Source organism: Moschus berezovskii, chromosome 16, assembly GCF_049115385.1.
Source record: "Moschus berezovskii isolate FMDL1 chromosome 16, NW_MosBer_1.0, whole genome shotgun sequence".
NCBI classification, from domain to species: Eukaryota; Metazoa; Chordata; class Mammalia; order Artiodactyla; family Moschidae; genus Moschus; species Moschus berezovskii.
In genome coordinates, this window is record NC_142475.1 from 75,195,394 (window position 1) to 75,220,549 (window position 25,156).

Consider the following 25,156-nt stretch of genomic DNA (forward strand, 5'->3'; position numbering starts at 1 on the left):
GAATTCACACCAAAGGGTCATCAGCCCAGTGCCTTAAACACAGAAGCTTTTCACAGAGAGGATAGTCCTCATTGGTTAATACAACAAATAACTCACGTGAACACTGGGCTCCTGGACTCAGCAATGAAATCTCAGATGATCTAAAGCTGTAACCTGCACCCTGTCCTGCCCGCGTTGCAGACAGTCGCCACGTCCTGAGCACGGGAGCCGACAGCCATCTGAACGTCATCGATGTGCAGACAGGAATGCTCATCTCTTCTCTGACTGCGGACGAGCCCCAGAGGTACTCTTGGGTTACTCACAATGAAGACGTTTACAGACAGGCTCGCAATCACAATGGGCCTGCTCTAGCCCTTCCTTCCTGATGAGGGATGACTTCCAAATCCTTCTTGCAGGTGCTTTCTCTGGGATGGAAACTCCGTCGTATCTGGGAGTCAGTCTGGGGAGCTGCTCGTCTGGGACCTCCTCGGGGGAAGGGTCAGCAAGAGGATCCAGGGCCACACGGGTAAGGTGTCTGCCGCTGACCTGCCTCTTCTCCCTACACGCTCCAGCACCTCCTTTCCCACCAGTGGACACACTCTTCTCAGGTCACAAGCCCCCAGGGGCCTCTGTGCTGTGAACGTTCCCCTCCAGATCCTGGCCAGCCTGGCCACCTCAATCTCTTGGTTCTTTCAGAATTTAGATCTATGTTGGCAGACATTTGACTCCAAAATGTAAAGTTTTTACAGTAACTTCTATATAGAAAAAAAAGTGAAAAGGGTAGATTTTTTTAACACATGCATAGTTTTTATTGTTTTATATATATATATATAAAAGCAGCTGTCTTAGTGGTTCAGTGGCTAAGAGAACACAGAGGGCCCAGGTTCGATTCCTGGTCAGGGAATTAGATCCCACATGCTGCAACTAAGACCCACATAAGTTTTTAAAAAACAGGCAACTTCCCTGGTGTCCAGTGGTTAGGACTCTGTGGTTCTGCCACATGGGACACAGGTTCAATCCCTGGTCCAGGAACTAAGATCTTGCATGCCTTGTCACAAAATAAATAAATTACAGAGAAAACACAGACTTGCTCCCACTGACTTCCACCTCCCAGGTCCCCTCCTTGGAGGACTTCTCCAGCTGGTGACCTGGTGTGTCTGTCATCCGGGGATGTGTTGTTGTGTATGTCTGTGTCCTTCTGCCCGTTGGTTTCTTAGCTTTCTTACTGCACGTTTTACCTTTGAACATCTGGAGGACGGTTAATTCTTGTGTCGATGGTTACAAGTAACTGTTGACAGCCCACCTTCGTCCTCTTCCCACTGTCACCGTTGTGTGTGGTTATTTCTTCTCACATCGTACATTCAAGTGAGGTCTGTGCCTGCCTTCCTCCACTCACGAGCACTAACATTTTGACTCCTGATAGAAGTGGAAATGAGCACACTCACACCAGTTCCCCACTTGTCCCTCTCATCTGATTCCTAACTTTGTCTGTGATTCCCAGTGGTTTTAGCTCTAGCTTTACATCTACATGGTTTTCTAGTCTTCCCAAGTGCCTTGTCCTGAGCACTTGAGTTCAGGCAAAGATTGTTTCATAGGACAAGACGACGTGGCGCCACCTGGGCAGCTCACCCCTCACCCCGTGTCTCTCCTCGCAGGTGCCGTGACATGTATGTGGATGAACGAACAGTGCAGCAGTGTCATCACAGGAGGGGAAGACAGACAAATTATGTTCTGGAAGTTGCAGTATTAAGTGCCTTTTCCACGAATGTTTTTGAACTCTATTTAATGTACTTTTAAACCAAACTTTTAAATGAATTGCTGAATGTGCAATTATAGTAATTACAAGTTTCACCACATGAGAAATCTGTGGTTTTAGACAAATGGTGACTTCATCGAAAGCTGTTAGTCGTCATCCTCTAAGGCGGACGAAGACGTGGGAGATTTGGGGAGGGGACGGTTGTCCCAGGATGCTGACGATCAGAAATGAGTCTGGGTGAGAGAGCAGCTGAAAGATAACTAAACCAGCTGGGGGAGACCTCCCGAAAGCACTGAACAATTTAAGGACTTTACAAGCAAACCTGCGTGTTCTCCGCTATTGCCAAGTCACTCACTTGCGGCATGCCCACTGGATTGGGGATGTGTGTTTTCATGGAGTGGTCACTTTCTGTAACCTGCTGGCCCCAGATTCTGAGAACCTGGGCAAGGATTATCAGTTCTTTAACAGTTTACCGTGTATAGGAACGGTTTATTTCATTATGGCTGTTAAATGCTCACCTTTTCTATGACATTAAAAATATTTTTCTGTAATGAAATTCTCAATTTCTTATTTAAATGACTTAGCACAAAGTACTACGTACTTCAAATGTTGATCCTGCTAGAAAACCATCCTTAGTACTGTGTAACCCTGCACTTCTGGAACTATCTTCAGAGCCAAGTCCAGACAGATGACGAGGAGGAACATCACCGGGAAACCTGAGCTGGTGGACTGTTCTGAACTCCACACGAGGGAAGCCATGAGTCAGTAGCACTGATTATTTTGTATTCAACCTCTGAACCACAGAAAGCATGTGAGGTAACATTTTTCTCTGTTATTTAAAAACCACTGGTGTATCCTGAATGTTGAACATGGCTTGGGTGTCACCAGGAGAATCAATAGGCTCGTTGAGGCCCTGCTGCTTGGCTTCCAGTGTGTCTGGCCTTCCAGGCTGAAGGTACTTCTCTGGACACGCAGGGCCTCTCAGCACAGAAGGCTTGTCCCAGGCTCCTGGGTGTCGACCACTCTGGGAGAGGACTCTTCTACAAGCCTGACATTTTCAAATGATGCAATAATAGACAGACTAGAACTTAACTTTATCTATACATTTTTAATTAAAATAGAATAGGCATAAGCCAAAGAGAGGAAAAAAATCAGGATAATGTGTCATTCTGTGAGCAGGGAGGAGGCAGGAAATGGAACACATGACCAGGACAGTGTCCTGAGACCGTCCCGGGGCAGCTAGGTTACATACTGTGTAAATGCGACAATCAGTCTTAGCCCACTTAATCTACACATGAAAAAAGGAGTCAAAGTTCATTCTATTTAGTACAAGAATTTTTACATTAAATATATAGTGCTTCATTTCTCAAAAAGTGATATCAGTTACTTTTAGAAGAAAGAAGTTCCCATTACACAAGGAAGGACTAGAAAATCTCAAATGCAAGTCAGCAGCTGTGCTAGCTCGGGATGTACTGTCAAGACTGCACGGGGCTAGTGTACATCTCAGGTGAATGCAGAACTGCGTCAGGGTTTAGAAAGGCAGCAATCATTACATTTTGGCTTTTATTCTAGATGCTTAACTTAGTTAAGGCGACAGTTCAAGCGTATTAAGTGAAGGTAGATAAAATGTAATGACAATCGATAAGTCTCTTGCAGCTACATACAGTCTAATAATGCTTACATGGAATGAAACCAGTGTTATTTAGCTGGTGTTACACACATAGACCTGAAGAAAAGTAATCCTAAATGCACTGTGGTGACACTGTAAAAATGCAAATACAGCACAGAACTAAAGCACTGCTTGACATCAAGGTGAAGGTGATGGTTCTAACAGAGCTGCGCCTGTAGCAGTCATCCTACTCACAAGGCTTGTGAAAGCATCAGGTCTCCAGTAAAGAAACTAGTCTGTGAAAGTCTTTTCAACTGTAAAACCAGGGTAAGGCTACAACTATCTTGATGTCTGAACAAGATATACTGGATCGAACAGGAAGATTCCCAGCCCTCCTGTAAGACAGGACGTCCTCATGCAGCGTATGCTCGCTGGCTCCTACAAAGCTTCATGTGCATAACAGTAAGGTCAGTTGCCCAGGACGTAAACGGGAGAACTTCCGGGAAGTTTCCACTGTGCCGTGACTTCTAAACCTCAGGAATGGTGTGATCCATCAAGCTTTTCATAATGCTTGGCGCCATCCTACAAGACAGTTACTTTTATTAGATACTGAGGGTTGGGTTTCCTTTTTCAAAACTGCTACAATGATTCAAGAAAACTCTAATTCAACTCAGTACTATTAGCATCAAGTGGGAATGGGGCAGGTTTTTTAATGAGTTCAGCTCTAAGGGTCTCAGGTAATCTAGGTGATTGCAAATAAGCTATCTATACTGGCCAGTAAGATACAGGTAAGTCCTTGAATCCTTGTATGTTAAGGCTGAAGGGTTAAAGAAGACAATGTTATTAATGCTATGAACTAGAAGGAAATGTGTGTGGTTTTTTTTGGGGGGGAGGTGGGGAGGCTATCACTGATTTAAGACAAGTGAGCTCTTGAAGGATTAGTCCTGACAATTCTCCCCCCAACAACCCCCAAAAGGAGCTAGCTGCATTCTATCCCAGCTTCTGCTGCTGCTGCTAAGTCTGGGTAAACAAAAATTCCATTACAGGTGTTACATTTTTTAATGTTTTAAATATCATTTATCTTTCAGGTAGATACTGAAAGGACTGTGCTGGCTGAGCCAGGACAGAACGTAAGACACTCCCAGACAGACAGCCCCAGCCACTCCTGCTTTATTCTCTCTCCTCAGCTTCCAGCCCTCACTCCTGAGGACTTCCAAAATGTAAATAATTTAAATACTTCAAATTTCTAAATAATGCCAATGTCATCCACTGAAGAACCAAAGGTTTGAGAACCTTGAAAATTAAAGAAGTACAGAGCCTCTATAAAATCACATGAGCATAGAATCAAGTCAAAGAATTCTCTACTTACCGTTTAATAATGTGTTCAAAGATAAAAGCAGGCATGATTGTAATAGTAACTATATTTCCAGCTGTGGACAATATGTCTGCGATTTGAGAGTCCTGTTGAAAACAATGAAAATTCTGAGAGGCATTATTAAATATAAAACTAAGTTATTCTTGGTAAAGAAATATGTATGTTCTGAGGTTTTGCTAATGTCTCTAAAATCCTGTTTCTTTACCAAGTTTTAATTCATTAGAATCACAACTTCATTAGTAGTAACAAAATTAAGTAAACTATGTTGAATATATTAGCCAACATAGCATTTTTTTTCTAGAGATTAAATAATTGTCCCCATATACAATATTACCACATCCCCTCTGCTAACATTAATTCTTAATGAAAACTTTTAGACCTCAAAATAGTTCTATTTAGGAATTTGTAGAGGGCATAAACCATAAACTATTGCTCATTTCCTACAACCCCTGGACTGAAAAAAGCAATTGGAAAAAAAAGCAACCATTCATTCAGAATCTCATCAACATCTTCACTGCCTAGGTCTTCACAGAATTCTAGTTCAAGGGACTTCAGAGATCTCACCCTGACCCCCCGGTACAGAGGCCACAATTCCAGAGGTAACATGAGGGCACAGCCAGTGCCCCAAAGAATGTCTCCATTTTGGTCAATAACAGCACCACCCTGACAGACAAATGAAAAAGAAACTTCTAAAACTAAACAATACAAGTTCTGCTCTGACCTTCAGTCCGATGACGTTCTGTCCGTTGACCTCACAGATGTTATGTTCCGTGAGAAGACCGTTTCTAGCTGCAGAACTGTCTTTCACAATGGATGTGATTTTTCCATTTTTAAAAACAAAGCCAACGTGTCCAGTACTGTCCTTATGCATGGTAATTGTCCGTTCAAAGGGCCTGTGAGCATAACAGTTTCAATTAAAATTGTAATTCCAAGGTAAACATTTCATTGGATTTCCACTGTTGTACTGGATACTTTGTTACCATAAATTGTTTCAAAACTATCTAACTTGGTATGTACATCTTGTATAAAAGTTTAAAAATTCTCTCCATTATGGCTAGACTAACCAAGATTTCCTTAAGTATCAAAGAAATAACACAATTCTTCATGCAGTTTATCAATGAGCTTTTTCCTTTAAATTAACATTATGTTTGAACAAAAATCATTAAAACTAAATTATCTTTTTAGTATTTCCTGGAGCTTAGTTTTTCTTAGGAAATACTTAGAATCTTTATAATATTTCTCACATCTTGATTTTGAAAACTTTACAAAGGTATTTTTGCTGCAGCAGCAGTAAGATGGAAGCTCCCAGCCCCTTAGAAAGGGAGGAGCTTCAGAAAGATGGCGTCTGCTCTGAGAACTGACACCCTGTTAACTGCACACGTTTCATGACAAAATCTGAATTTTACATTATGAAGTTCACAGCAGTCATGTCTTCCTGGTGATCCAAGTTACTTTTTGAAACTTTGCTCACATAAGAGCAAAAGTGCCATTTGTCTGCAAAATGTTTACTTAATACCTACCATGTATTATTCAAAGTGAAAACACAAAGGTAGGTAAAACTCAGCTGAACCAACATGAACAAAAATGCCACAGCTAAAAACATGTTACAGGATCTGCCCCTCAACCCCTGCATGGCGGAGAAGCTGGTGGTGTCCGTAGTACAGGTACCCCAAGTTCCATTATAAATGAGCTGAAGATGATGTTCCCACCAAGGACTAGAGCCTCACCCACCCAGAAGGCCAGGCTGGGTTTTGGGAACCTGTAGGACCCCATATATCCACCCTGAGCAGGAAACCGGGGGCAAGGTCCAGACACCTGTTGCTGTTACCTTTCTAACCTCTTCTACTTTCCAGAGAAACGGATTAAGACAGGAAAGGAACTTCTCAAAAGACAAATTTCTGTAAGCTCTGAAATAAGGTGTATGCAAAACCGTAATACTGTTTTTAAAAAGTCAAACTATGTAAGAAAGTGAAAGCAACACAGAACTGCAAGAGTATAAATATAAAGCTAATCAATAACATTTGATTATTTTCTGCAACAAAATGCTGTATTTCCAGAATCTTAAAACCCCAAGAAAATGGAAAACTAGTCTTGAATGTCCACATGTAGTGTTTAGTCAGCTCACCTGTCCCGGATGGTCATGGTGATCTTCTCTCCAAAAGCCTGTTTGAGCACCTTGTGCGCCCGGTCCGAGCTCCAGCCAGCACAGTTCTCGCCGTTTATCTGCAGCACCTGGTCCCCAAACCTCAGGCCCACCAGGGAGGATGGAGAATTGGCCTGGACAAGCTGAACAAATATACCCTGGAGGATGGAAATCACCAAGCACTAAGTGCTGGAAAATCAGGAACCAACTGCCTGGGCAGCTACTCTAGTAATTTTTTTTAAAAAAAAGGAAAAATTACATGAGTGTGTTTCATTACCCCCAAGAGGGAAACTAAAAAATGCTATCAAGGCAACAGTAAGATCTGAGTGGTGATTTCTACCTCACATCATGACTCACCTGACCAACTTCCATCACCCCCTCCACCTTGGAATAAAAAGACTAAGGAAAATAAAGTCAATTACTATAATAAATGTAAGGTTCCATGAGTCTGACAGGATACCAAACAGGTAGTACTGCACCTGATCATTATTCAGGGGGAAAGACAGTAAAGTGTTAGAAGTTTCATTTAAAAAAAGTCACAGGTTAAGGTCACAAGTTTACCTTTTGAGCTGAAGAATTTCTTTACCCACTTGCTAAATTACGCATAATCACTAATATTAAACAGCCTAAAAAGGTAGGCACATGGAATACCACCCCCTTTCTTAAAAACTTATGAGGTAAATACAGAGAACTCAAGTACAGGTAACTGAGAACTAAACCCACGGGATATTTTTACTCATGTACACTCAATCTCAGATGCTGAACACTATAAATAAGCCAAGTATAAAAGGCATGCGCCAGGTAAGAGATGAAAGCAACCACAGGTTGCACCCCTTCTCCATCCTAAGCTGCCTCAGATTTGGTGCCGCGCATCTTGTACTTGAGGGCGGCACCCAGGAGAGTGGCCACACCTACAAGCTTTGGACAAACCACTGCAAGGATCACTGCTGCAGGGGTGGAGCTGGGGAGAGTGGTCTCTCGCTAGGAGGAGGAAGAGAGGGCAGTGAAGTGCGAGCTTCCCAGAGCAGCACACTCATGGGTCTCACACGAGCCACAAGTGTGCAAAGACACAATGCCCTCAGCCTCTGGGGAGGCAGGCAGGGCCAGGGACTGGCCTCAGACATCTTCCACCAGGCACCACATCTATGTGCAAAGGCCGGATGCGCTGAGTTAATGAGACCAAAGACTAAAAAAAAGCCCAATAAGTAACTTGGAAGCCCACAAATCAGGGTAAAGACTCAGCACCTCCTTGATCCTAAATGCTTCCCCACAGAGTAACCAGGTTTCGTTTCTTCCATCTGGTAAGGTGAGAGGTAAAGTAATGTACTTCAGAAAGTCACTGTTGCCCAGAAAATGCCGCATGAAAGTCAAATTCAAGGATAGAAATAACCTAAAACCACATTACGTCACATGATCCTCTTTTAGTTTAAAAATACACAAGACCACTGACCCTCACCTATCAGTCTTAACTTCCACACGTTACCCTATTTCAATGTCTGCATTCTCCTTGTATGAACTATGTTATAATACACGCAGACTAGTGAACTTTATTCCAGAAAAAGGACTCGAAAAAATTCGTCCATGATGTAATGCTCAAGTTCCAGCTCTGCCTCTTCAGAACAGGGTAGCATCTCACATGGAAAAGCAGATTTAAAGTATTCCCAATCAGACAGCACCATTACAATTCATTAAAGTATTTACATTTTAAATTATAACACGGTCACTTAACAGCTAATCAGACAAGAGTGCTGAAAGCATTTACGTTGTCTATAGATTTCAGCCTGAGCCCAATCTTCCCATCTTGATCCTTGCACAGGATGACTTCTCGGATCCCTTGCTTGATCTCTGCTCTGCGGATCCCAGTGTCACCACCAGTGATGGGGGCCACCATGTAGTTCATGCTGGAAGGCCGTGCCACCAACTGCTGTCAAAGACATATACAACACATCAGTATTCGCAAACACACGCCCTGAGAAAATCCAAAATAATTTAATATATTCTGTTGTGGTTTCCTAAAATGTAATCTGCCAATTATTTCCTTCAGATCTGAGTTTTGCAAAAATGACCCTATTTTGTTTTTTAAAACTAATTCTGCAGGTAACTTACCCCACCCCAGACACCATCTCCAGCAGACTCAATGACTGACTGTTGCCCAATGAATTCTCTGGCATTTGTTTTATGTGTACCCTGGCTTGTTTTCACCTCAAATATATTATCCTTGAACTTTATAAAGGCTGTACCTTACCTCTGAAATTCATACAGCATCTTCCTCAGGGTTCTTTTATATGGCCTGATCTTCAACAATGTACTTACCCTTTCAGAGTTTTTATTAAAGAGGCAAACTTCTTACCTCACAGCTCCACTATGAGGACTGAAAGTACCTGTTATTGAAGTGCTGACTCACACAAGACACATGTTATTTTTCGTCCCTTTTAGTAAACATCTGTGGATTAACCAACTGTATGGAGAATAGCTGTACTAGGGACTCCGTTAGGTACCAGGCCTCACATTCCTTATTTTTTTTTCTTGACCAAAATCAGTTTATTGTTTTAAGTGGACCCTTTCCTCTACCAAAGACAGTGAGGGAAGAGCATATTTGTTACCAAGGCGTCTTAACCAGAACCTGTCATGAAAAGCTCTGGTCTGACACCTGTGATGCTCAGAGCAGCCATGACGGGGAGGAGAAACCTCAGCCGCACACGTACACAGGCTGCGAGTGTCTCCGTTCAGAATCAGTCACCAGGACACCACACGCAAAGAGCCATACTACAAATCAAGCGCAGTACCAGGAAATACAACTTCTGAGTTACAAAACTTCAATGATCACAGCGATAAAAGCATAGAAATCAGGCAACTGGATAGAAAAATTTAAGCAAATGAATTTAGTTTAGCTGGAACATAGGACAAACGGGAGGAGCTTTGGAGTATTACTTTTGGAAAAGAATTTTTTTCCAGCAAGTACAGCTGAGTGCTTACTCGGTGTTCTTACCATGATCCATATGACCAACGCATGACCACTGCCCCCTACTGCTAAGGGCAAACATGACCACCATCTACTCCTGCCCTTCCGTTTTCCTCCACACAGCAAGCACAGAAACCCTTTTTTAAATGAATCAATTATATCTATCATTCCCACAACTCAGACCCCCAACCCCTCACGCAGTCCAGAAGGCCGCAGACTGCCTGGCCCGACAGCCCTTCCAATGCCAGCCCCCAAAGCATTTGCTACCACATTCTGTCTCATCTGCCCATCACCTAGGGCTTGTCTCTCAGGTCTCTCAAGTTCATTTCTGCCTGAAAGCCTTCAAGGTCTCTGCATATCGTGGCTAGTAAAGCTGAAAGTACTTACTACGGTTCCCTTACCAGGAAATATTTGTTGAGCATCAACTGTATGAAGAAAGAAGCTTGTGGACACACTGAAGAGGAGAGAGGGCAACAACAAGCGTCACATGCTGTCTGTCCCTTCCAAACCCACCCTATGGGGTGAGCCCTCTTCTGTCACTGGCTTTCTGGTCAGGACCCCTCACGAGGAGGAGGTGCCAGTGCCTGCCCCTTCCTGTGCTTCCTGCTCCTGCCAGTACTGCCTGGGGCCAGCCCTTCATGCTGCTGGCAGCAGGTGACTCCAGTCCCCAGATTCCAGATCCCAGAACAGCCTCCCTGCAGCCCCAGAGGTACCAGCACCCATCACAGGGCCCCTCCCCTGAGGCCCAGCTCACGGGGCTCCTCCACCAACACTGTCGGCTCTGAACTGTAACCCCCATCCTCTGTGCCCAGTTCTAGGAGAAGCAGCTACTTTCTATGTTCTGCTTTTTTCAATTCTTCAACCTCTGATTTCTTGTTATCTCTGTTCAAAAATCTAGTGTGATTTCTGTTGTCCCAACTGGACCCTGACTGATGTAAGCAAGTTTTCAATAAATATTTGGTGAATAAATTGAAAGCCAGGTACTGTATTAAGCATGGGGGTCATGGCAACAACAGAGACATAAAGGCTGTCTTCATGAAGTTATGCATTTTTCCAGTCTTATAGCAATAATCTTAACAAAAGACTAAGACACACTATATTTAAGCCAAGAATGTGTCAAACTGTTAGAAGCTTTAAAGAAGATTATGAGCAAAAAAAACGATAACAGACCTGAATTTCAGAATGATAAAGTTAGCAGTAGCTCAGTATTCACTGATGTAACAAGTAACTGGAGGAGTTACTGGAGACAGAGACAACGGTAACAATCTAGGTTAGAGGTATAGACACATGGATGGGGCTACAGCAGGACTACAATGATAACATGAACGTAAGAAACACGGCAGAAGCAGAATCACTAGGTCTGTAACTAAATGCAGAAGACAGAGGAGAATGTACCAGTTAAAGGCACCTGAATCTTTAACTCCTCATAAATTAGAAAAGTGGTAACAGCACAGAAGGAAGTAGACTATGTAAAAAGCAATACCTAGAAGGCAATCCTGAGAAGAGATCAATGCAAACGCTATAAATTTGTGAGTTCGCCACAAAGACGAGTTAGCTTGTATCTCTGTGTAAAGTATAATTTTATATAATTCAGAACGAGGATTATACCCCCTGACTTGGTGCTCCAGGGACCAAGGCCATATTTGCACGTATTTCTTCTTCATTTAAACTCAGGCCCATGTACTGAGAGAGCTCCGGATATAGCTTAGGATAGAGATCTAATAACAAATGAAAACATAGAGAAAAAAAATTAGAAGAATATTTTAAGAAACCATTATTATTATGGACTTTTACTTGTATTTTAAAAAATCACATTTATTTTATAAAATCTAGGATGAATTTAAATTAGTAATCTGGAAAACCCCTTTCTCTGTAATGACAATTGGAAATGGAAAACAGAAAAATAAAACTGAAAGCTCAGAGTTCTAAACACTCAAGACTAGAAATAATTTTTCCAAGTTATCTTCCCTTTTCTTTCTCTTAAACCTAATTAGGAATTTTCTACACATACCACTGACTCTCTACTTAAGAACAACTGACCAAAATGTACACTTCAAATCAGCTATATTTTAAATTCAGTAAACACAGCTATAAAATGATTCTTCTACAAAAAAAACAACTGTGGGGGGAAAAAAATTAAAGCTTGTAACTTTATTGTCGTATCATTTTAAGAATACACAGCAATGAAATCTTTGAAACAGTACATTTAAATATTAACAGTATTTAACTGAACAGTAGAGTTAGATACTATTTCCGAAAACTCTTTACATGATTTATGGATTTTCTAAAGGAAAGAATGTTATAAGATGACAAGCCATAAAAATATATTTAACACTCCTCTTGTATGTTTTTTTAAATTTTTTTTTCATTTTATACTGGAGTAGAGCTGATTAACAATGTTGCAGTGGTTGCAGGTGGACAGCAAAGGGACTTGGCCATACACATACATGCATCCATTCTCCCCCAACTCCCTCCCATCTAGACTGCCACACCTTTTGTATCTGAAGTCATATTATTTAAGGGTTCTGTCCTGAATTCCTATGAATTTAGAAGGAAAAGGGACTAGGGAGAAAGGTATGGAGTCAGGGTAGAGACTCCAGGATTTGGGAAGTTCCCCCAAAGGAGAACTCTATCAATCCCCACAGCCCTGGAGAGACAGAGGACAGTTCAGGGAGTTACATCTTTTCATAAATGAATCACTCCTAAGTTAAGGACTGGAAAAGGGTGAAATTTAAGTAACAATTTTCATTAAGTCATAAAACATACTTTCATAGTCACAGTTCACTTTCTTGATTAAAGGGCTGTTTTGAAATAAACATTTTTATCTTCTTACTACTAGAGCTTTAACAGCCAATTTCATGCTGTATATGTTAAAATATATATATATATATATATCTCCTGGATTCTCTATTTCAGTAAAAGAAGGCTTAACAGTTATCTCTGTTCAAGGAGAAGGAACCCAAAGAATAAACCTACTTCCATCTTGAGAGACGGGAGCAGAGGCTTCAGATAAAATTGCTGGGTTGGCAGGGTTCGCAGAAAAAGCAGTCTGAGCCTGAAAAAAAAAAAAAAAGAATTCTAACAACACTCTATAGAGACTTACTTAAACTTCTCATATAACGTAAATCCAGTAATTAAAAAAAAAAAACCCTAAAACCCTCTACTTTAATAAATTCTAATTTCAAACACTTTAGCAATATATTTTTAAAGAAAATCCAAAAATCAAAAATATAAATATTTAACCCTATTTTAAAAAAACTAGACTAAGCACCATTCTACATATAACCAATATTTCATAGTGCTACTGCAAATATTTTCACAATGCAATATGAAATGACAGTTATACTTTAATTAGCCTAAGTGAAAGTACCTTTTTTACCTAAAGAAAAAAGCTTAATCATATTTATGTAAGTATACATCAGGAGAACACCTAAAAATTTAAATACTTAAGTTGCTAATATTTATTTACCATTTCAGCATATCCCAATGAAATGTTTACCTATGTTTTACCAAGTATAAGAAGGTGTTCAGTCAGTCAATTCAGTCGCTCAGTTGTGTCCAACTCTTTGCAACACCATGGACTTCAGCACACCAGGCTTCCCTGTCCATCATCAACTCCAGAAGCTTACTCAAACTCATGTCCAAAGAGTCAGTGATGCCATCCAGCAATCTCATCCTCTGTCACCACCTTCTCCTCCAGCCTTCAATCTTTCCCAGCACCAGGTCTTTTTCCAATGAGTCAGGTGGCCAAAGTATTGGAGTTTCAGCTTCAGCATCAGTCCTTCCAATGAATATTCAGGACTGATTTCCTTTAGGATGGACTGATTGGATCTCCTTCCTGTCCGAGGGACTCTCAATAGTCTTCTCCAACACCACAGTTCAAAAGCATCAATTCTTCGGTGCTCAGCTTTCTTTATATTCCAGTTCTCACATCCATACATGACTACTGGAAAAAACATAGCTTTGACTACATGGACTTTTGTTGGCAAAGTAATGTCTCTGCTTTTTAATAGGCTGTATAGGTTGGTCACAGCTTTTCTTCCCAGGAGCAAGTGTCTTAATTTCAAGGCTACAGTCACCATCTGCAGTGATTTTGGAGCCCCCAAAATAAAGTCTGTCACAGTTTCCATTGTTTCCCCATCTATTTGCCATGAAGTGATGGGGCCAGGTGCCATGATCTTAGTTTTCTGAATGTTGAGTAAGCCAACTTTTTCACTCTCCTCTTTCAACAAGAGACTCTTAGTTCTTCACTTTCTGCCATAAGGGTGGTGTCATCTGCATATCTGAGGTTATTGATATTTCTCCCGGCAATCTTGATTCCAGCTTGTGCTTCATCTAGTCCAGTATTGCTCATGATGTACTCTACGCATAAGTTAAATAAGCAGGGTGACAATATACAGTTTTGCCGTACTCCTTTCTCGATTTGGAACCAGTCTGTTATTCCATGTCCAGTTCTAACTGTTGCTTCTTGACTTGCAGAGAGATTTCCTCAGGAGGCAGGTCAGGTGGTCTGGTATTCCCATCTCTTTAAGAATTTTCCACAGTTTGTTGTGATCCACATAGTCAAAGGCTTTGGCATAGTCAATAAAGCAGAAGAAGACGTTTTTCTGGAACTCTCTCGCTTATTTGATGATCCAACAGGTATTGGAAATCTGATCCCTGGTTCTTCTGTCTTTTCTAAATCCAGCTTGAACATATGGAAGTTTACGATTCATGTACTGTTGAAGCCTGGCTTGGAGAATTTTAAGCATTACGTTGCTAGCATATAAGATGAGTGCAACTGCGTGGTGGTTTGAGCATTCTTTGCCATTGTCTTTCTTTGGAATTGGAATGAAAACTGAGCTTTCCCAGTCCTGTGGCCACTGCTGAGTTTTCCAGATTTGCAGGCTTATTGAGTGCAGCACTTTCACAGCATCGTATTTTAGGATTTGAAAAAGTTCACCTGGAATTCCATCACCTCCACTAGCTTTGTTCATAACGATGCTTCCTAAGGCTCACTTGACTTCGCATTCCAGGATATCTGGCTCTAAGTGAGTGATCCCACCATCGTGGTTATCTGGGTCATGGAGATCTTTTTTGTATAGTTCTTCTGTGTATTCTTGCCACCTTTTCTTAATATTTTCTGCTTCTGTTAGGTCCATACCATTTCTGTCATTTATTGTGCCCATCTTTGCATGAAATGTTCCCTTGGTAACTCTTGAAGAGGTCGCTAGTCTTCCTATTCTATTGTTTTCCTCTATTTCTTTGCATTGATCACCGAGGAAGGCTTTCTTATCTATCAGTGCTATTTTTTGGAACTCTGCATTCCTTTTCTCTGGTGCCTTTGGCTTCTCTTCTTTTCTCAGCTATTTGTAAGGCCTCCTCAGACCACCATCTTGCCTTTTTGCATTTTTTTTTCTTGGGGATGTTCTTGATCACCGGCTCCTGAACAATGTCACGAACCTCTGTCCACAGTTCTTCAGGCACTCTATCATATCTAATCCCTTGAATCTGTTTGTCACTTCCACTGTATAATCATAAGGGATTTGATTTAGGTCATACCTGAATGGTCTCATGGTTTTCCCTACTTTCTTCAATTTAAGTCTGAATTTGGCAATAAGGAGGTTCATGATCTGAGCCACATTCAGCTCCCAGTCTTGTTTCTGCTGACTGTAATAGAACTTCTCCATCTTTGGCTGTGAAGAATATAATCAATCTGATTTCAGTTGACCATCTGGTGATGTCCATGTGTCGTCTTATCTTGTGTTGTTGGAAGAGGGTGTTATGTTATAAACTAAGTACAAAAATATTACAAAGTATGCAAAATGCATACTTAATCACTAACATAACAATCATGGTAAAGTAAATGTAATTTATGTGTTAAAACTTGCCAAAACTTTGCAAACATATGCACTTCATACTAGTCAGGGGCAGGTATGCCAGGAGCTCCCCTCAGGGCTGCCTTCACAGCCCATGTTGTATGGAGTGTTCCTTTTTCCCTTACAGATACATCTGAGCTCCTCAAGCAGACATATGTCACTGTTGGCAGTTAAGTTGTAAGATCCAGATGTAATATCATTTTTTACTTAATCAAAAATATACTAAGTGATGGGGAGTTTACACCTATACTCTTTATTATCAAGCTCTGAAACTGATGCTAAGAGCAGTCCCAAAGATGCCTGGAGAGATGGAAGATTAATAAGGAAGTCCAAAAAGCACTGCAAGTACATCACTCATTTGGATTCCAAATGTTCTGATATGACTGTAATTGAGTCATTCTTTGTTACTGTTTCATAATGTTACAATCTAAATTCAAATAAAATGCAGCATGCTAATCTTTATAATTTTAAATATATCCACAAACTCAAAATATGCTGAATTTTGAAAATTCTCTCAACAACTATCAACTGAAAGGAGCTAGTGGCCAGGGGACTGCTTCTTGGATAAACTCCAAGAGAAAAAAAAAAATACTGTTCCTCACTAAAAAGAAAGGAGGTATCAAAGCCATGAAAAGACATGGAGGAACCTAAAATGCACATTACTAAGAGAGTGAGAGAGTGAAACCAACCTGAAAAGGCATTACGGTATGAGTCCAACCCTGACATTCTAGAGGAGGAGGGAGGCCCGGACAGAGCGTGAGGACTGTGAGGGAGTGAGAGTGCTCCACGTGACACCGAATGGTGGCTCCACGTCACCACACATTCGTCCAAACCGAGAGTGAACACAAGTGTAGCTGTGGACCTGGGGCAGCAACACCGTGTCCGGGCAGGTCAGTGACTGTCGCAAGTGTACCACTCTGGCGCAGATGCTGCTGGTGTAGGGCGAGAGGTGTGTGGTGTGCACGTCAAGTGGGGGAGGGTGCCCAGGGAAGGGTCACTGAGATGGAAACTGTACCTTGCATCACTTCTACTGTGAACCTAAAACCACTCTGAAAAACAGAATTTACTAACTTTAAAAAATTGATCCTTTTTATACTGGTCTATTATTTCTATTCTTTCATTCATCGCTCTTATTCTTATCCAAGGAATACTGAAGTAAGCTCTCTGAACACAAAGTTACATATTTAATTACTATACAATTTGTAGTAAAAATAAAAGAAAGATGGTACAACAAAGGCTTAAGGACTATAAGCCATTAAATCTAGCAAAATATTCCACACTCACTTGAAATCTCACACTAGTGAAAAAAAGGGGGAGTGCCAGTTGTTTGTGCCATTACAGAGAGCATGAGAAGACACCGCACTCGCGCAGCCACCAGTCAACCTCTGCTCACTGTGACACGGCACTGATGACTGCTATGCACAGGTGCGGCTCCTATCTGAGACTCGGAATGGACAGAGAGGCGCAGGGGCTGTACAATGCTCAAAGCCACAGCCTAATGGCTACTGTGAAACAGTTTTTGAATATGAATTGCCAAGTCACTACTGCGGTGTGAAAGGTAAGATCAGAAAATGAATACTATCTTTACAGAGGCGCCTCAAAAATAAACACCCAAGTAACACCTACCACAGAAAATGAAGAAAAAACAGAAGCAGTCCAAGATGCTAGTGGCCAGGCTGGGAATCTTTTCAAATCCAGTGACAGTTTAAAAACCATGTTCCCCCCTCCTTACTCTCTGTCACATCTCCAGGCAGCCAGCTTTGTGCTCAGAACACAAAAGGCTTTGAAATGGAAATATCCGACACAACGAGCTGCTCCTGGAAGAGCTCAGCCTGAGGTGGACTGCAGCCTTCTTCATTTTCTGATCCAACATTTGCCAATATCAACTCTTTCCTTCTTTTTCTGCTGCTTTCAAGATAAAAAACCTCGGCTCAAAGTCTACGGTTGTTTAGGTTCAATTTCATAAAAACTAACAAAAAAGGATGAAAAGGAAATGAGTCATTCTCTCAGACCTATCTGCAGATCCTATCATTTAGTGCTCTGCTATCATAGTAATGGCTTAACCGTTACACTGCAAGGTAAATATTTCAAATAAAAGCTTTTTAAAAAAGAAAGTATACTTGTTCAGATGACCTCTGTGGAAATAAAAACCACATGAGAAAAATAATGACAAAATAGCAAAGAAAAAACAGATTTGAGATGACTGAATAAACCACTTAAAACTGTCAGGCATCAAAGCCTTGGCAACTGAACAGATTTCAGAGATTTTACAAACCACCCATCCATACCCAGAGGAGGGATGATGAGAAATACATGTTCATGATCTCCCCCACATTCATCCAATCACTGCCACATGGCTAACAATTTCAGTCACACATTTGTTACTATTTCTGCCGATTTTTTTCTACCCTTAAAGAACATTTTGTCTAAAAAAAAAACAAAAAAACAAACTGGTATTCTTGCGTTCTTCTCACAAGTTTGTAATAAACATTTTATGCTAATTAATTAGGAAGTCAATCTCATTTAGAGCAACCTGAGGCCAAGAACTCTAGTAAAATGATCTTTAGGGTAAGAAGCTTTGAAGTACTTTAACAACTTAAACAGAAAAGACTTTCATCACATTTATCATATCAAAAAGATTTCCAGAATAAAGTGTTTATCTTGTCAAATTAGAAAAACACGTAACAGCTGAAGAAGTTCAGAAATAAAAGACCAAGTTGAAAGTAAACTGGAAACAAGATGGTTCACTAAACACTACAATTATCTTCAGTTAAAAACAATAACAATAATTTACAAAACAGCAAGACTTGATTCCAATCCCAAACTTCCTTAAGCAGAAGCAACTATCTTCAAAGCTAATATTCAAGAGTACAAAAATGCCTGGCTTAATGAAAGTGTTAGGATCACTGTACTGTCTTACACAGCCACTTGGAGCAGGATTCTCTGTTGCTGTAGCAGAGACTGTCTGCTGCTTACATTTAAAAGAAGACACATTGCTCAGCTTTCACTGAGCTCTTCTTACACTACTCCTACTCCTAAAGCAGTATGCGCCGCTCTGTTTCGATAATGTTTAACTTTGGAGAAAACAAAGAATTACTTCAAAGACTGGTCATCCCTGAAAACCCAACAGCACACATATGAATTTTAAACAAAACAATGAACATCTAAGAACTTGCAGTATATATTACCAACTTAAAAATGTACTTAAACCGAGTCATGAAACCAAGTTACTTCTCAAGCGTTTTAAGTCACATTTCAAAGAAAAAATATCTCGCACCCATTAATTCACAATGAAATGAAGAAATCTATAGTTTTCTAACGTTCTAGTTAGAAAAACTGAGTTTATGCAGTGTAAAATTGAACAAATACATCTGCTATTTAAGTTTCTCGCTTCACTTCACCTATAATCAGAATGTATGGCAAAGGACATGGAAGAAAAAAAGTATTTAAAACATACCTGAATCACCTTGTCTACCTTCAGGTCTTCAAGAGATGGGTACAGAGACATTTTTGCAGGATTTTTCTAAAGAAAAACAACAACAAAAAATGTCTGTGATTCAGACTTCACTGAAATTTAAATAGTACATGGGGCCAGCAGCATACACATAAACATGTGTACGTCGTTTAACACGAGATTTAAATACAAAACAAAAGATATAACAATCTAGTTATACTAAAAATTGCTGACTGATGGTTGCCAACTACCTTTCTCTCGAGCTATATTCATTACAAATGTTAAACTTCCCTGAATAAAAGTCCCTTCATTTCCATAGTTTAGAAAATCAAAGAACAATTATGCGACTCATCTAGTTTACACAAACAAGGGCTTAGCAACTGAACGAGAATTATATCCTTCTAACAAAAATCTACAACAGCTGATACATGTTATCTATGTACAAAACCTCATTATTACGAAAATATATATATACACACACACATATTACATAAACATATATAAACAATACACACCATAGGAGACATGAATGAAACAGAGGAGGAATAAAAGGGAAAGTAATTTTTATATTCTAAACATTCCTATATTGTTCAATGATTTTTAGTGACCATTAATTGCTTTTTGTAGTGATTTAAAACAAAATTCTCAAAGTATTACAGGCTTCAGTTCAGTTCAGTCGCTCAGTCGTGTCCGGCTCTTTGCGACCCTACGAATCACAGCACGCCAGGCCTCCCTGTCCATCAACAACTCCCAGAGTTCACTCACTCATGTCCATCGAGTCGGTGATGCCATCCAGCCATTTCATTCTCTGTCGTCCCCTTCTCCTCCTGCCCCTAATCCCTCCCACCATCAAAGTCTTTTCCAGTGAGTCAACTCGTCGCATGAGGTGACCAAAGTATTGGAGTTTCAGCTTTAGCATCAGTCCTTCCAATGAACACCCAGGATTGATCTCCTTTAGAATGGACTGGTTGGATCGCCTTGCAGTACAAGGGACTCTCAAGAGTCTTCTCCAACACCACAGTTCAAAAGCATCAATTCTTCGGCGATCAGCTTTCTTCACAGTCCAACTCTCACATCCATACATGACCACTGGAAAAACCACAGCCTTGACTAGACGGACCTTTGCTGGCAAAGTAATGTCTCTGCTTTTTAATATGTTATCTAGCTTGGTCATAACTTTCCTTCCAAGGAGTAAGCGTCTTTTAATTTCATGGCTGCAGTCAGCATCCGCAGTGATTTTGGAGCCCAAAAAAATAAAGTCTGACACTGTTTCCACTGTTTTTCCATCTATTTCCCATGAAGTGATGGGACCAGATGCCATGATCTTAGTTTCTGAATGTGAGTTTCAAGCCAACGTTTTCACTCTCCTCTTTCACTTTCATCAAGAGGCTTTTGAGTTCCTCTTCACTTTCTGCCATAAAGGTGGTGTCATCTGCATATCTGAGGTTATTGATATTTCTCCCCACAATCTGGATTCCAGCTTGTGCTTCTTCCAGCCCAGCGTTCCTCATGATGTATTCTGCATAGAAGTTATATAAGCAGGGTGACAATATACAGCTGTATATTGCCGTACTCCTTTTCCTATTTGGAACCAGTCTGTTGTTCCATGTCCAGTTCTAACTGTTGCTTCCTGACCCGCATACAGGTTTCTCAAAAGGCAGGTCAAGTGGTCTGGTATTCCCATCTCTTTCAGAATTTTCCACGGTCTATTGTGATCCACACAGTCAAAGGCTTTGGCATAGTCAATGAAGCAGAAAGAGATGTTTTTCTGGAGCTCTCTTGCTTTCTCCATGATCCAGTGGATGTTGGCAATTTGATCTCTGGTGCCTCTGCCGTTTCTAAAACCAGTTGAACATCTGGAAGTTCATGGTTCATGTATTGCTGAAGCATGGCTTGGAGAATTTTGAGCATTACTTTACTAGCATGTGAGATGGGTGCAATTGTGCGGTAGTTTGAGCATTCTTTGGCACTGCCTTTCTTTGGGATTGCAATGAAGACTGACCTTTTCCAGTCCTGTGGCCAGTACTGAGTTTTCCAAATTTGCTGGCATATTGAGTGCAACACTTTCATAGCATCATCTTTCAAGATTTGAAATAGCTCAACTGGAATTCCATCACCTCCACTAGCTTTGTTCGTAGTAATGCTTTCTAAGGCCCACTGTGAGATGAATACTTCCTTGAAGCTCAACAAAACAGAACATATTCTAAATTGGTATAGGGGTTGATACTCTGACTGCCTCCCAGTGAAAACCCAGCCACAATTGGCTGTTCTGTGAAGATGAAGACAGGCCCTTTAAACGCTGCTCTTCTCCAGCTGGGAAGACGATAAGTTTTGTCAACGGGGAAGCTGGAGGTACAGTGAGGAGAAAGGGTGCTTTCTCCCAATTTCCAGTGTCCTCCTCAGCCTAGCCACTGCAGGGAGCAGCAGCTACAGTCCCCAGCGCTGCTGAGCAGGTTCCCAGCACGGGGGCACCAACAAGGCACCCCCCATGCCCTTCCCCATTCACTGCTGGGATCCATTCAGTCAATGATGTTTTGGGTGACTTTTCACTTTCTAACTTATGACTAATGCTGCTAATAATGCTAACAAGCATTTACACCCCAGTTTTTATAAAAACAGACAATGTTCAACTGTCTTCGTACACAGCTAAGAGTAGAACTGCCAGGTTATATGGTGACTCTGTATTTACCTTTTTGAGGAACTGGTTTCTGAAGTGCCTGCACTATTTCACATTCCCACAACACGTGTGAGGGTTCCAATTTTTCCCTAACTTGGCCAATACAATACCATTGTCCCCTGGATTCTGCAGGGCACTGGTTCTAAGAGTCTCCCCCGCATACATGGAAGTCTGTAGATGCACAAGTCCCTTATATAAAAGGGCTCATACACGCTTCCTATTGTCAGTCTTTTCAATTACAGCCATGTGAGTGGATGTGCAGCAGCACTTCATTGTAGATTTGGTTCCTATTTCCTTAATAACTAATGATACTGAGCATTTTTCATGAACCTAGATGGCCAAACTGTATATCTTCTCTGAAGAAACATCTATTTAAATCCTTTGCCTATGTATTCCTTTTTCTTGCCTAACCGCCCTGGATTAGAACCTCCGATAAAACGCTGAAGAGAAGTAGCATGATACAGTTTTGAAAAGGAGAATAGGGCCTCGGTTCGTGAATAAAATGCAAATTCTTGAAAAAGCATAATCAAATATGTCTTAACTCTATTAATCCAGGAAAACAAAACGGTTACCTTTTGTGTCTCCAAAGATCAGTTCTCTAGAAGTTTTCTCTTTAATCACATTTTATTGACACTTTCAACCTTTGTATCAACAAACATAAACAAAATCACTCTAAATTCCACTGAAACTAATGTTGACTAGCAATCCAGGTTCTATTCTTGGTTTTGCCACTGGTCACTTACAAGATCCCATTTTTTTTTTTCCATGAAAAATGAACTGGATGAATGCTTTAAAACTCAGAGTAGTTCTCTAAAAATTTTTTCCCCATAGAAGCTTTTCTTCAAATATTAATTGATGTTATTTGAACAGCTCTGAGGTCACTCATTATTCCCCCTCCCATCAACACACACACATTCAGGCCTAGAAAAGATATAGCATCTTTTAAAACAGCAGCAAGTTATCACCCCAACTTACACTCTTTTAAAAAGTCAGTTTAAGTAAGTGAACCTTAAATCTCACTATTCTTATAAAATACAAAGTATTCCTCAATCATTTTACCTGAAATGATTTTTGTGGTCTCATCTCATCCAATTTCATTCCAAGCATTACAATGTTGCAGTCCAACACTACGCTCCAATTCTCACCCTGGTCACGTGCTTCTGTGCCTCGGTATCTTTGTAAAAAGCTTTGTCTTCTCCCAGGAATGTCCTTCCAGGGCTCTTCTATCACAGTCTTAGTCAAGAGCCTCTTCTGTGAGGTCACCTTTGATGACCTTAGTCTGACATTTCTCAGTTCAGCAGTTTCCCTCTGCCTTTCAGTATAGCTCTTTTATGTTTAACTCTGGCTGCCTGAGATCAAGGACCACATCAGTCTAACACAATGCCTTATTCTGACAGAAAACAAATGTTTATTGCAGCTTATAGGATCTCAGCTCCTCAACCAGGGACTGCACCTGGGCCACGGCCATGAAAATCCAGGATCCCAACCACGAGGTCACCAGGGATTTCCCAACAAGTCCACTACTTTGAACACCACTGTTAACAGCTTTCCATGAGAACAATAAATTCTTGCATTATTTCTCTGAATCACTTGTATGGTGTATTTAAACCTTTGACCTAATGCGAAGTGTGAAAAACACTCAGACCTCTGTGAAGAACCACAAAGCTACTGGATATCCTTTCAATTATGGCTGGAATTTCAGAATGACCACTAATGAGATTTAAGAGGATTCTGAAAATACCTGCATTACATCAGTGTCAGAAATCTCACTTCACTCTCACTTAGGACTCTATCAGATAAACACTACACTGTAGCAAGTGAAGAAAGGAGTCCCGGTCCAGGCCTTCCCTTCCGCTGCCTGGGGAACCACGAGGAGGGGAGCTTAGCTTTCACCGCTCCAGGCATCAGCAGGCACACCCCTCTACATCTACTTCAGCTCCATCACAACATTCCTCACTGTGACAGCATGGCTTCACTGGCCTAACTCCTGGCAAGAACTGGAGCTCCTCACTGACCCCGAGCCCACATCTGGCCCACTCTATGCTTTCTGCAGACTCCTTGAATCTCTCCATGCCTTGTTCAAGGCCTCTGTACCCTTGTGCATCCCACTGTCATCGTTCAGTCGTGTCCAACTCTTTGCGACCCCATGGACTGCAGCACGCCAGGCTTCCCTGTCCTTCACCATCTCCCAGAGCTTGCTCAAACTCATGTCCATTGAGTCAGTGATGCCATCCAACCATCTCATCCTCTGTTGTCCCCTTCTCCTGTCTTCAATCTTTCCCAGCATCAGGGTCTTTTCCAATGAGCCGGCTCTTCACATCAGGTGGCCAAAGTACTGGAGCTTCAGCATCAGCCCTTCCAATGAATACTGAGCGTTGATTTCCTTTAGGATTGACTGGTTTGATCTCCTTGCTTCAGCATTAAGATTTCTGACCTCTACCTCCTCAGGGCAATGTTGCAGTAACTTCCTTTAAATATGCACACAGACCAAAGACCTCAGGGACTCAAATACCATAGCGGTTTATCGGTGAACATCTTTATAGCTGTGATGCTCTGATTCTTGAAGCAGGAAACATGCTGGTAAAGTCATCTAGTTATTATCACCTAAAATGGCAGTACTCATCATTTTCTGAGTTACTGACTCATTCCTTCCCTCAAACCACCCACTGTAACTGGTCTCCCCTTTTTAAAATGATGTGATCAGGGGTTTCCCTGGTGGCCCAGTGGCTAAGACTCCACACTCCCCATGCAGGCAGTCCGGGTTCAATGCCTGGTCAAGACACTAGATTCCACAAGCAGCAACTAAAACATCCTGAGTGCTGCAACTAAGATCCAGCACAGCCAAATAAATATAAATTTTTTAAAACCATGCAATCATTTAAAGTTAAAACAATACTTGTCTACTTGTTTAGTCTTAAGTTTGTTTGTTTTTTTTTTTAAGAAATCTTAGGATGATGAAAATTCAGGATTGCAAAACCACTTATCTTTTTAAAATAAAAAATACAGCACAACACATCAGGTGCTCCGGTTTTTGTAGCTGCCACCAGGGACACCCCCTGATAACTGGGCTCTGGTAGCCAGCAAGGCGTCCGTTCACAGGTCCCACAGGACTGCAAATGCTCCTACAGATGAGGAGCAGGTGACTGGGCTGGAGGGTGGTGGTCATGATGGATGTCTGGAAGGGACGGAACCCATACGACACACTCACCCCAAAGGCAGCTTCAGGTGTCCAGGGAGACCCTGAGTCCCCCATCACCGACAAGCCAAGAATGGGCTGTATCTGCGAGGAGGACAACAGGGCTGTCAGTTGCTCCGGGCTGCACCCACGTGCGACCCTGTGATG

The 25,156-nt window shown here is 41.3% G+C and overlaps 2 protein-coding genes across 6 annotated transcripts in view; one reads left to right on the forward strand and one right to left on the reverse strand.

Annotated features, from left to right (window-relative positions):
* The window catches only part of NSMAF (neutral sphingomyelinase activation associated factor), a 63,775-nt gene extending 61,484 nt beyond the window's left edge, over window positions 1–2,291 (forward strand). For 3 of the 4 annotated variants that reach the window (XM_055432731.2, XM_088844460.1, XM_088844461.1), the window contains 3 exons: window positions 181–283; window positions 396–505; window positions 1,635–2,291. In XM_055432731.2, coding sequence (XP_055288706.2) covers window positions 181–283; window positions 396–505; window positions 1,635–1,729 — 308 coding nt within the window. In that variant the 3' untranslated portion in view covers window positions 1,730–2,291. The other variant, XM_088844459.1, reaches the window with a different exon arrangement.
* A 532-nt stretch (window positions 2,292–2,823) lies between these two features.
* The window catches only part of SDCBP (syndecan binding protein), a 32,936-nt gene continuing 10,603 nt past the window's right edge, over window positions 2,824–25,156 (reverse strand). The window contains exons 2-9 of one of the 2 annotated variants that reach the window (XM_055432736.2): window positions 19,140–19,205; window positions 12,801–12,879; window positions 11,433–11,542; window positions 8,625–8,786; window positions 6,845–7,020; window positions 5,441–5,612; window positions 4,714–4,805; window positions 2,824–3,926 (exon numbers count right to left, since the gene is read on the reverse strand). In XM_055432736.2, the coding sequence (XP_055288711.1) occupies window positions 3,872–3,926; window positions 4,714–4,805; window positions 5,441–5,612; window positions 6,845–7,020; window positions 8,625–8,786; window positions 11,433–11,542; window positions 12,801–12,879; window positions 19,140–19,190 (897 nt within the window). In that variant the 5' untranslated portion in view covers window positions 19,191–19,205 and the 3' untranslated portion in view covers window positions 2,824–3,871. Of the gene's footprint in view, window positions 3,927–4,713; window positions 4,806–5,440; window positions 5,613–6,844; window positions 7,021–8,624; window positions 8,787–11,432; window positions 11,543–12,800; window positions 12,880–19,139; window positions 19,206–25,156 lie in introns of those variants that run through there. The other variant, XM_055432735.2, reaches the window with a different exon arrangement.